This window comes from Ostrea edulis, chromosome 4, assembly GCF_947568905.1.
Source record: "Ostrea edulis chromosome 4, xbOstEdul1.1, whole genome shotgun sequence".
In the NCBI taxonomy this organism is placed as follows: Eukaryota; Metazoa; Mollusca; class Bivalvia; order Ostreida; family Ostreidae; genus Ostrea; species Ostrea edulis.
In genome coordinates, this window is record NC_079167.1 from 53,863,817 (window position 1) to 53,876,921 (window position 13,105).

At 34.5% G+C, this 13,105-nt stretch overlaps 1 protein-coding gene across 1 annotated transcript in view; it reads left to right on the forward strand.

Annotated features, from left to right (window-relative positions):
• LOC125669605 (protein bicaudal C homolog 1-B-like) overlaps nt 1-9,083 on the forward strand; it is a 45,553-nt gene extending 36,470 nt beyond the window's left edge. Inside the window, exon 19 of the mRNA XM_048904240.2 lies at nt 735-9,083. Within this exon, the coding sequence (XP_048760197.2) occupies nt 735-1,321 (587 nt within the window). The 3' untranslated portion in view covers nt 1,322-9,083. The remainder of the gene's footprint in view (nt 1-734) is intronic.
• Nucleotides 9,084-13,105: the final 4,022 nt, after the last annotated feature.

The window sequence follows — 13,105 nt, forward strand, 5'->3', positions numbered from 1 at the left end:
AGTGTTATCCTTTCCACCTACAGTCACCATATCATACATATGGACTACCCATGGGATGAAGATGTTCCCTATCGATTTTGGGGTCAAAAGGTCTAAGGTCACGCGCACTGGACATCGAAGTAGCAATATGGTTTCTGGGCTCTAAAGCGTTATCCTTTCCACCTACAGTCACCATATCATACATATGGACTACCCATGGGATGAAGATGTTCCCTATTGATTTTGGGGTCAAAAGGTCAAAGGTCACGCTCACTGGACATCGAAGTAGCAATATGGTTCGGTTTGTCATGCCATTTGTTTTTTACACTCAGAAAAGAGGTAGTTTATACCTATTACCAACACCCTTTGGGAGATTGGGGTAAGCGGGGGGTATTCTTAGTGAGCATTGCTCACAGTACCTCTTGTTAGCTCAAGAATCAGAAGAATACAGTTTGTCAAATTGAGTTGCAAGCATTCCCATGTAGGGTACATTCATATTTGCTCTATGGGGTGTCACAAGAGGGTTTAGAGTTTTACACAAGAAGATATACGAACCTCCATCTCAAGAATAGCAAGGGAATAATTTGTTAAATTGATATGCAAGCAAGTATACATAGATTCATATTTGTTCTCACCATCAGAACCTGGGGGCAAGGGTGGGGCCACCAGAGGGGTTTAAAGATTTATGAAATATTTTAACCATATAAAGATTGATCTGAATATTTAACATCATTGATTCTTGTTTATATTGGTAGATTTGAATAAAAGAAGAAGTCTTCTGCATGTGGAGAATGGAGTTGATAATGAAACTGTGTCTGCTGATAAAGATTTCTCTGATAATGGGACCACTATGAATCTGAGAACAGACTCTCAGACTATTCCTGCCTCGAGGTTCTCTGACTCCGGCAGTCGATCAATTCTGGAGCATATGCAGATGTCCTCGAATTTAGGAAAGAGTCCTTTCAGTAATCCACGGTCTCTTATGAGTACATTACCAATGAACCGTGGAGGGAACTTTCCTCTAAAAGGCCAGTATCTTAGTCAAAGTGCCAGGTTAAGTCCCTCCGGCAATACAATGCACAGTGCTCATTTGATGAGAGGATCAGGACTAAGTCACAGTGGAAGCTTCAATCACTCCTTAGTAGATGGCTTATTTCGAGGAGGAGAAAGAGTAGTCAAAACACCGCCTGGATTTCCTCCAAGGAAAATCAGTCTTAACCAAAGTGCTAGTGGCAATCTCTTTGCTTCATCAGAATTGTATTCTCATCAGATGGACTTCAACAATGCTACTGGTCCCAGCACTCAAAAGTCTGATGTCGCAAACTTAAGTGGAAGGTGGTGAGATGTATGAATAGTCAACGGAGTTCATATCCCCCCCATCCTCCACAGTGTGTATCATTGCACATTGTTTTTAATCAAAAACTACTTCTTTGTTGATTTCTATAGAGTCTATTAATAGCTATTGTTTTACTGAAATGTGGAAACTGCTTTATCGGTTGGTCAGATGTCCAAGAGACTTCATACTTTCATGGCCTACTGGTACCTTGGTCTTGAGAGTTCATATAGTGACAGGAGGTTTTGTAGAAGGTTTATGATCATCAATCTCCTGAGTCACTCACATTGTCTAATACAGTACAATCTGTTGGGTTTTTTTTTTTTTACTTTTCTATTAATAGTGGTCATTGATATTGAACATTAAAGGTCTTGTGTTACCAGTATTCAACATTTTTACCATGACATTGATGCCCATTATGATTTCATGATGCAGAGACATTGAGAAAATGGCATTGATCTGGACATGATGGATCGATTTGATACTTTAGTGCTTATAGGTCACACAAGTCACTCAGGTGACCTATTTCTCTCCATGCCCGTCCATCATGATGCAATGTTAACTTTTGAACAATTAAAATTCCTGACAAACCATTTGTCATTTGGTGTGTAGCATCTGTAGGGCAAGTAAACAAAAGTTGTGAATTTCATAGTATCTTCCCCTTTGGGGCTCTATGGATGGGGGCAAAGCTTTTAAGAATGATGGCCAACTTTAAAATCTTTACTCCTAAATGTGCATCAAACAGACTGGGTGCATAGTTATCATGAGCATGGAGGTTTCTACTAAAATTGTGGAATTCATGACTAAGTGTGCAAACTTGGGGCTAAATATGTAGGGAAAATGTATTTGATCTTTGATAAAAATCTTCACCACTCCAGAACATAAAGTGCATTGTTATAATCAGCATGGAGATCTCCACCAAAATTGTGAAACTTGGAACCAGTGGGTCACGGGTTCAGGTCCCAGAGCAAGGCTCCATGAAATACATTATTTGAATATCCTTTTTACTCCTGAACATTAAGTGGGTGAACTGGGTACATACTTATAAGCCTTGCGAACTAAAATTGGGTGATATTTAAGAATCTCACCATGTCTTCCTATCTGTCTTCTATTCTTCCCTCCCACTTCTCATCTGAGCCATATCTTGTAATTTGAAAACATTACAAGCTAATACTTGTCAATAAGGTTACTCATGACTAGACATTGTATCGTAACCTGAAGCCAAGGTCAAGGTTATTAGTAAAAACAAGAAGAATTTATCTTGGGCTACACCTATGTAATGGAAAAACATTCATTCATATTCGGTAAAAAGGTTGCTTATAGCCAATTAGTTTGTCTTGATCCTGAACCAGTGTCAAGGTTACTTTGCAAAAAGTTCAAACCTCTTCTGTGGGTCGTAACTTTGTGATGGAGAGACATTGGAGTCATACTTGTCATAAAAGTATGACCAGACAATGATGCAAGGTCAAACTCATTGGTAAAGGAATTAGAAATATTGCTTATGAGAGAGAGAGTCATGACTGTGAACCGAAGTCATTTGACCAAGAAGAAAATTAGAAATATATGTCATGACTGTAACATTAGACATAATGATCATTGCATTTATGGCCAAAAGGCTATGTTATTCAGTTCAGAGATTAAAAGATGCACTAATCATGCAGACACCTTTGATTAAGTTTTTGTTGTGTGATACTTAGGTGACTGTGGAGGCCTATGTGCATTTTGTGAAGTGAATTTGATTGTCTTCTTTGTTTCATGGGCCAAGTATGTCTCATTGTCAACTTTACTATCCTATAAACCAACTTACAGGTTTTTGATGTAACGTTATAGATAATACATAACATAATGTAGTACATAGTTCGCTGTGTGTATTCATTTATAGCTATTGGTGTGCAGATTTTTATATTTCCTAGTCTTTGATCATATTCAATTCATTGCTCTCCCCAGACGGTGAAGTGGGTAGGGGATACGCTGTCACGGTGTGCGTGTGTATTTGTAACATACGTCAGTGTAGATCGGGTTCTGTGTTATATTAATTGCAAGGGATTGCTCTGCTTTGTGGTGCTTTTGTTTTACAAGTACCTTAATAACAGTAATGTAGGGGATATTGGCTCATGCATGAGCTTTGTGCATCCATAATAATTTATAAAGAACAAGGTACGATTGTATACACAAAAAGGCCCAAAAATTTTCTCTCTATAAAATGTGTCTGGAATTAACCTTATTCAGTGTTTTAAAAAAGTAAAATATATGCCAGGTATAATATGTCAACAAAATCATAATGATATTCCTAATTGAATAACATTATGACATCATGAATAAGACATTTCCCGCCTTGATTTAAAAATAAGCCCGAAAACTGTCAAATGTCGTACAGATTATTGCTCAGGAAAAGATGTGCGCATTTGTCGAGCAAAATGAAAATGATACATATTGTGCATTATTTTAAGATGAAAAACACACTTCAATATGAATTTGCTCGACGCATGCGCTGTATGTTTCCTGAAAGGAAAACCACCTGAAATTGTGGATATTTTCATTGAAAATGGCATTTCTGCAATTTTATGCCAACTTCTAGCTCTCGTCATATGACACAAATCATTGTGCTGATCAAACTGAGCAGATTTTTGGTTTGCTAATCTATTCCTTATTTGAATGTCAGGGTTTGAGCTCCAAGTGAAATAATCGATATTTTGGGCCAGATGTCTTTACAAACTGTACCTACTTCTTTGTATCAAATATCAATAATAGAATGGTTTCCAACATTTTTTCATGAAAATTCATATTATATGAATTGGTTTTCACTGAGCCATGTGATGGCCCGCAGATGACATCATGATACAAACCCCTCCTCCGTGTTCAAGATGTTGCTATGATATTACACAGCATCATGTGAAATTCAAATTTTCATGTTTATATGTATAAACCTATATACGTACCATTATACCCCTGCAGACAAAGTTTTTTTTTTTTTGGGGGGGGGGGGGGGGTATAACAATTCCCATATCCTGTTTTTATAGAGCAAGCTCACCATGGTTGCTTGAGTGTATTTGTTGTCTGTGCTAAAATTTTGAAAGCAAGGGTTGTGTAGATTGCAAGATTTTTAACCACAGAATATAGTCCCCTATCAAATCTTAAGTGATTGGGATTTTGTTAACAATTTTTCCCATATGAAATCTAACAGAAATAAATGCAGGTATACCCGGTATCTATATTTTTTTCAAATGAAATTACCATAAATATTTACTTTGAATATTATCATCATGTCTTTATACAGTAGATCTGAGGGCTGTCACACATATATCTTAACAAGGGTTTGTTTTTTGTTTGTGAATGTATAATGATTGAGGCTATTATTCTGAGCAGGAAAAGTCAATCTGCTGTGTCTACCCTGGTACACTAGCCTCAGTATATATTGATATTATAATGTAAGAGCATATAATATCAGTATTTATCAGCAATATTCAGGGAATGAAACAGTCATATAATTTGCAAGGCTGTTCACCATTTCATTGAGTTGGGTAAAACTAATATGAAGTTACCCAATTATAGACAATCTGTTTGTCTCATGAACATGTATTAAGATTATTTACATATTTGCTGTTGTTTTTATAATAGTCTGACTTTCAATTGAATTACATCATGTAATTATAGCTGAACCAAAGTTATGTGGATGTCCTGAGCTTGATATGCACTGTACATGTTGTTTAGGTTGACTTATTAAGATCTAGACGGGATAGATTTGTGTGTAAATGTCTATCCACCTATATTGATTTATACTCTCTGTATACTTGTATCTTTTGTATGAAACTGCTGCTGAACTGTTCAAAAATTGGAAGTGGACTTATTTACCCTTTACCACAAGGCTTTGTAATATTCACTGTATAGTACATGTATTTATGTAGGATACTGAAATGGTTTGACAGATCCCTGGTTTATAGATTATTTTGTATTTTTAGGGTCATTCTTTTCTGATTTATAGTATTTTAATTTCTCTTTGGAGAACACAAATCCTTGATTATCAATTCTTTTATATACTGGTATTTACCAAATGTGTTTCCAATTGAAATCACGGTAGTGAGCAGTTTCGTTTTGTTTAAGAATGCCATTATTGGCATTAATGATTTGCCTTAAGCCATCTGAGGAGGAATAACACATCATATTAATGGCTGATTTCTTTCCAAAATATAAATCTAGAAATAGATCTCAGTAATGTATTCGTTTTATATCTTACTGCCTGGCTGGTTAAGTTATCATGTAATGCTTCCAATCTGTGAAGGGTAAGCTCGGATCTTGCTGGAGTTCTAATTTTCCAGATGACTTTCTACTAAAATCTGTTTGTTTTGGTTTTTTTTCCTATATAGAGTAAAATATTTAAAGTTTTAGATTTCAAAATAATATAATACATTTTCTGTGATGTGTTGTCCCTCCTTAACATTGAAAACTTAATTGTTAAAATTTGAGGTTCAGTCATAAAAGCACAATCCGTCCATGCTTACATTGTTACAAATTGCCATCGAAATGCCAATTTTTTTGTGATGACCTTAAACAAATATGCATTTATAAGGTTTTTTTCTACATCTTTTGTTTTATTTTATATTTGTGTTTTGATTTATGCAGTTTGATGTTTATTTAAGTGTGTAAAATTTGTAGCTTTAACTTTTCCTTCTTTTTTTTTTGTTGTTGTTGTTATTTTCATTTGTCTCTGCTTTGACTTTCTAAGTTGCCACTTAAGATTGCTGTATAAAATTTGGCTTAGTAAACAAATTTTTGATAAGAAATACAGAAATGTAAGTTTTATGAAATCTGTGTAAAAACTTGAAAATCTGAAAAGAAATTCCGACCTTAGTATAAGATTTAGATTGAAGATTTTTTTGAGAGATAGAACAAAGAATGATGCAGTTAAAAGCAATTTTTTGCGATTCATTTAAACACCATTTGGCCGCCTTGTGAAAATATTTACAGTGTTATTTACATGAATACATAGTAGATTTTAAAATGTTTACAAGTTTTCTTGATCACTATTTTGGCTAGTCAGATAAAGACATATATATTTTTGGTAAGCAAATTTTATACAAGAATTCATACCATGTTTTTAAAATAGCAGCAGATTGGGTATTTTAAGCACTCGATAGGTGAGCATTCTCAAGACTACAAAATGGAAAGGAATGAAATATACAAATATTTTTCAAAAAGTGTTTTTAAATACATTTCAATTTTTCTACAGTAATTCATTTTCATGGAGTTAAACTTTGAGCTCACCTAGATGAAGTCAAACTTAGGCCATACCCATGGAGGTGGCATCCATGTGAAAGTTTTTAGACTCCTTCAAATTCTTAAAGCTATTATAGGCTCTATGTACACCAAATGTGCATGGAAGTTACAACTAGTGATATTAAACACCATTGTTGCTTCAGATGCCGAGTGTGACTTACATTTTCCAGATGATTGACTATTCTGAAGTTTGAAAATTCAGTTGCATAAGTATGAGACCTACATTGATCAAACTCCTATATTACATACATGTGTACTACATCAGACTACTCTCCTATATTACATACATGTGTACTACATCAGACTACTCTCCTATATTACATACATGTGTACTACATCAGACTACTCTCCTATATTACATACATGTGTACTACATCAGACTTCTCTCCTATATTACATACATGTGTACTACATCAGACTTCTCTCCTATATTACATACATGTACTACATCAGACTTCTCTCCTATATTACATACATGTGTACTACATCAGACTACTCTCCTATATTACATACATGTACTACATCAGACTACTCTCCTATATTACATATATGTGTACTACATCAGACTTCTCTCCTATATTACATACATGTGTACTACATCAGACTACTCTCCTATATTACATACATGTACTACATCAGACTACTCTCCTATATTACATACATGTGTACTACATTAGACTACTCTCCTATATTACATACATGTGTACTACATCAGACTTCTCTCCTATATTACATACATGTACTACATCAGACTACTCTCCTATATTACATACATGTGTACTACATCAGACTACTCTCCTATATTACATACATGTGTACTACATCAGACTTCTCTCCTATATTACATACATGTGTACTACATCAGACTTCTCTCCTATATTACATACATGTGTACTACATCAGACTACCAGACTTGGATTTGGTTTCTCATGTCACTTGTGTATGATGTCATAGTTGTTTCTGGTCACAGATTATCCTACACATGCCAGGGATAAGATAAATATTTAATATGAAAATAATTTTACACCTCTCCCATGAAAAACACTGCTCTTCTTCGTTTATCCATAGAGACTTCACAGTTTTTAGGTATTGTTTTTATTGCTTTGGCAGTAGTTTTTGATCAATAAAAAATAACAAATACCTTTTAAAAACAATGATAATGAACAGTAGAGTTGTTAAGATATATTTGTTACACGGTATATAGTTAATATTTGGTCAATATATCCATATGGGGCTTAAGATATATATACACACACACTCGGGTAGCCTAGTACATGTAGTTAGGGGTTTGCTTTGCAACTGGGTTCAAATTTCTCGTCTTGTAGCTATGTTATATCTGGAGACCTTTAACATGGGAAGTGAGCGCTCCTTCACCAGGTGCCCAGTAGATGTGAAAATTCTGGGGGGTTTCCAGATATGACTTTAAGAATAGAGGTACTTTATTACGGTAGGTATTTGCTAAAGAATCCTCAATGCTATGGCCTAAAGTACAATGCAAAGGTCACATTTACAGTGGGTGATGTCCCTATATGAGTGAAATATTTGCGCAGTGTCACTGAGATACTGGTATTGTAGAATTAGTAGGAATATATGATTATGACATCGTTACATTCACATGTGATTGAATACTTTTCTTGTGAGTCTAAGCCCCATTTATCTATGGCCTTCGTTGAGATGATCTGTGTGGGCTCTGCCCACCCTATGTTAAAAAGAAAATAGCATATTTATGGCATCGTTTTAACTAATCCTCAGCTTCAACAGGCAACTGAATGACATTGATTACTTTAACAAAATGTCTAGCAATAAATAGAACTGACACAATAAAATCAAAATAGCATAGTGAAGAGCACTCGTCAACAAGGATAATTCTGGCAGGTTGAAATCCACCGATTCTCTTGGTACTGTGTGAATTTTTTAAGTACCAGAGTACTGTCTGACTAGTCACAGTAGTTTCATTTAACTGATAGTTTCACTGATTTGTTTTCCATTTTTGTGCTTCAACCTACCTAAACTTTTAAGTTTTCAACATCTTCTGAAACACTGGGTCTTTTTTCCCCATTATTTTTCTTTTTTCCCTTCTTTTGGGGAAAATCAAACTAGTATCAGAGCTGTGTATCTTATTATTTTATTATTTTTTGATGAACAATATGCATCCTGGGGATAAAAACAAATGTATTTGGCCAGATTTTAAAACCATGGGAATGAAACATGCTGTACATTATAGATCTTTTTTAACAGTCATACAATGAACAAAAAAGTTACAAAATGTGAAATTTTTTTATGCAAAGACCCCTGTGGGCTGAGCCCACAAAGGGGATCAAAAGTTAAAGGGTACATATTTTTAAATAAAATTTACAAGCATCCTATGCAGTGTCAGTTGATTTTCATGAGTCTTGGGTTTTGGTCTGAAGATGAACAAAGTCAATTGTACTATTACTGATATGTTTAAATGTATAGCAATGCTATGCAAGTAATAAACTTATGTTGTTTCAATGTAGTACATGTCATTTTAATTCAATTTTGTGATACCACAATTCACTTTCTGATATAAAGAAAATGGTGATGATATTCTTTTATATAAAGTAGGCTATTTTATGATATCAGAAAAATGGAATATGTGATATTAGAAGGTAAGATAATACAAGAAATTGTGCCTCCTCCTTGCGATAGATCATGTAGTTTAGAAAAGTATTTGTAGTGACTGTTAAGTATACACTTTTTATTTTATTAAGCAAGTCCTAATTTAAAATTGAAACATTTGTATTGTGAACCCCATTATTCAACAAATCTTCTCTTTGAAACAGAATTTATACAAGGACTTGCATGTATGGAGTGCCAAATTAACATAAACCCAATTATTTGAAGATATCATCAATTCAATTATGGCACACAAGAATTTATTTGATGTGCACATTAATTAAAGTGATGCACACAAAAATTCAATTGATGTACACATCAAATCAATTAAAACGCATCAATGTGGTGGAAATATTGCCCATGAAAATTCATTTAGAGCTCTGTATAAATGATTTGATGATATCTTTAATTCATTTGAAAATATCTTTCAGTATTAACAAATATATTGTATAAGCAATCAGTGGTGCATCAATTCAATTAGAGAGATCATTGATTCAGTTGTGGATATGTTGAAATGAAGATATCTCTTATCAAGTGATTGCTCTCTCTTAAAGAATTATTTTGTACATGAAATGAATTAATGATATCATTTGAATTTATGTTAATTTGGTGCTCCATAGTATTCAAAAATCATTTCTATTTCATAAGGAAGAGTCCTGTAATTTTAAAAGTGCAGGGGGTTACCCTATGCCCCTTTAAGTCCTTGAGAGTTCGATAATCCTGGGGGCAAAACTCTTAGTGTAAGGGGAAGTTTAAACACTATAATCTGGTCATTAAAGTAAGACATCAGAGATTTGTGCAACTGACAAAAGATGACAAGAAGATTTAAGAGTAAGTGTTGTAGTTACACAACAAAGACTCTAAAATTCCCATCAATGGTCAGGGATTCTGGCGATTATAATGTTTTGCTTAAAAGCAATTACTCCAAATCAGAGAGAAAAAATTAAATAATATGTCAATGAACTGAAAAGAACCAAGAGGAAGTCTCCTGCTCAGATTCAGCCAACACCTTTCTTTTGTGGAGTGCCAATATAACATAAACTCAAATATTTGTAGATATCATCACTTCATTTGATGTGTGCAACAATTCAGTTAAAGATCTCTTAAAATAATCAATGATATTTTCAATTCTGAATTGTACGCATTTATTGAATTATTGATGGCATTTATTATTCTGTTGAGTGGATGCGTGCTATAATTGAATTGTTTCTCTCTTCAATCAAATGAATTGATGATGTCAACAATTGAATTGATGCGCAGTACAATTCAGTTGGAGAGCTAAGACATCAATTCAATTAATGATGCGCGCATCAGTTCAATTAATGCACGCAATAATTAAATTATTGTTCTCTTCATTTGAACTGTAGCGCGCATAAATTCAGTTAATGCGCACACTAATTGAATTATTGTTTTCTTGAATTCAATTGATGTGTGCAATACTCCTTTTAGAGAGAGCAAATATCTAATTTATCTTCGATGGAATTAAGGTGGCTCATCACACTAAAATTTTACTTACGGCAAACACATGGTGCGTATTATCGAATGGCAGGGTGTCGTTCTAGTTCAAGAAAAAATAAAACGCGCTTCCTGCATAATACGCTTTAACTTTATTACTGACTTTGATCTTCGGCTGTGACCCTTTGACCAGATTTCCTTAGACAAGGCCCTTAAATTCCATTTCCCCTGCGATCTCTAGAGCACGTGTGGTGTCCATACAATGACTTTATTTTGGACGCACACACGGACAGGTTATCGTCTCCGTGGCAACCTTTGTTGAGTGATAACGATGAATATATGTCATCTGTAATTAATGGGTTCTTGTTTTTATTTTTATGTTTTGAAAAACTAATAAATTATTTAACTATTCATTAAGGTCATCGTGGAATAGTCAGATTTATAACAGGAAGACTTCTCGAACCGAAAGGTAGTGCTTATTCTTATGTCAAGTTCTGTTTTTGCCTGGCATTTTAAGAGTATCAGATATTTTGGATACAATCTTTAAAAAGAAGACAAACGTCAGCACAGTAAGGAACTCTCACTTAAAATTGAGGCGTTGCCCATTATTCAACATGTTTGGCACTTAGCGTACAGTTCGTACTATAGGCTATAAACCTCAACTGGAACGTTAAAAAAACATACAAAACAAACAGATGAATAACAAAAGTGCGGATACCAAAGAATAATTTTAATCGATCGACGATTAACAAAGAGTTGATTTATAACAATGTCTGACATTGCCAAGATCAACGAACATATTGGGGACTAGCCTGTTTTTCTAACCTACAAAAAATGTATAAAATGCATATAAAAACTAACCCTTTCTTTACCTACCCTTCCTTTGCATTTTTTATGGGGGAAATCCTTAAGGTTTTTAACAGAAATTTGAATATTAAAACTAACCCTTTCTTTACTTACTCGTCCTTTACATTTTTTTAGGGGGAAAACCCTCAAGGTTTTTAACAGATTTTTTTTTGGCTTTGTTCTGACGTACACAGTCGTCCACATTGACAGAATTTTTACTTTCTTATCAATATCCCCTGGGACTCTCTGTAATGGAATTGGATATAGATATGAGGTTTATAGTTAACAAATGTATTGATATCATCAACATTTTAAATTATTATAACAAAGTCCATAATATTCCAATACACACCATTCTCTTATTTTTGTTTTTTCCAGGGATTCAAATTCGCTGGCAATTTTCTGTGTCACCTCTCTGTTCTCTGAATAAAACAAATCAAAACAGTAATAAAACAGGGACTAACGTGATTGTTGATGAAATTTTTAGAACATGTAGGAAACAATTGCAAGACTATTCATCGTCTTCTTCATCACTGTGAGTCTCCTACATGAAGTTTACTTTGATTAGATGTTTCTTCGTTGTGTTTTCTATTACCTAATGATTGTTTAAACAAAGGTAAATATTTATCTACTTATTGATTTGGCGCAGATGCTTTCCTATTTTCAAAGTAATGGAAAGTGTACCCAGTTTACAGTTCATTGCCGGATACCCACGGTTGCTTTTGCTATTTACCGCTTAAGAGTCACCTATAGGTCTTGTACCTTGTCACTTGCATTTTAGATGCGTATATCAAATTTCGTCACAGAGAGGGGGGGGGGGGGGGGGGGGTAATGAAAGGGTGAAAGAACAAGGGTGCAAAGGATTTGACAGTGAAGCAACACTAGTATTGCACTTTCGTTTCGTCCCTCAACTTTGCTCTCTCTCTCTCTCTCTCTCTCTCTCTCTCTCTCTCTCCTTTTCCCTCGCACGTTCACTCCTTCGCATCATCGCCCTAAATGCAAAGGAGCAAGTGTCCTGAACAGAACAAACTCGTCCCTACACCAAGTACAGAGTATTGGAGGTACGTGTCCCCTTTCAAAGGTGAGGGAGGGGAACATTGTGTGAGTTTGTTACTTTCGTTTATGCTGAAAACGGACCTAATATTAGAATATGAACTTCAGCGTGTAAACAGAGGATATCTATGGAGCGCCATGCAAATTAATTCAAATGATTGAAGATATCTTTCAAGATATCACCAATTCATTTGATGCTCGCAACATTTCAATTAGAGAACTCTTCAAATAATTTATGATATCTTCAAATCTAAATTCTGCTGAGTTGATGCGCGCTATGGCTGATTTTTTTTTTTTATCTCTTTAGGTGATTTTATGATATCAACAATTGAATGGACGGGCGCAGTAATTCAATTAGCGAGAGCAATTGTTCAATTATTGCGCACATCAATTCAATAATACGCGAAGTAATTCAATTATTGTCCCCTCTAATTGAATTCTTGATATCATTAATTCATTTGATGCGCGCAATAATTCTTTTACAGAGAGAGAGAAAGAGAGAGTTGATAAGATGTACCATCTTCAATT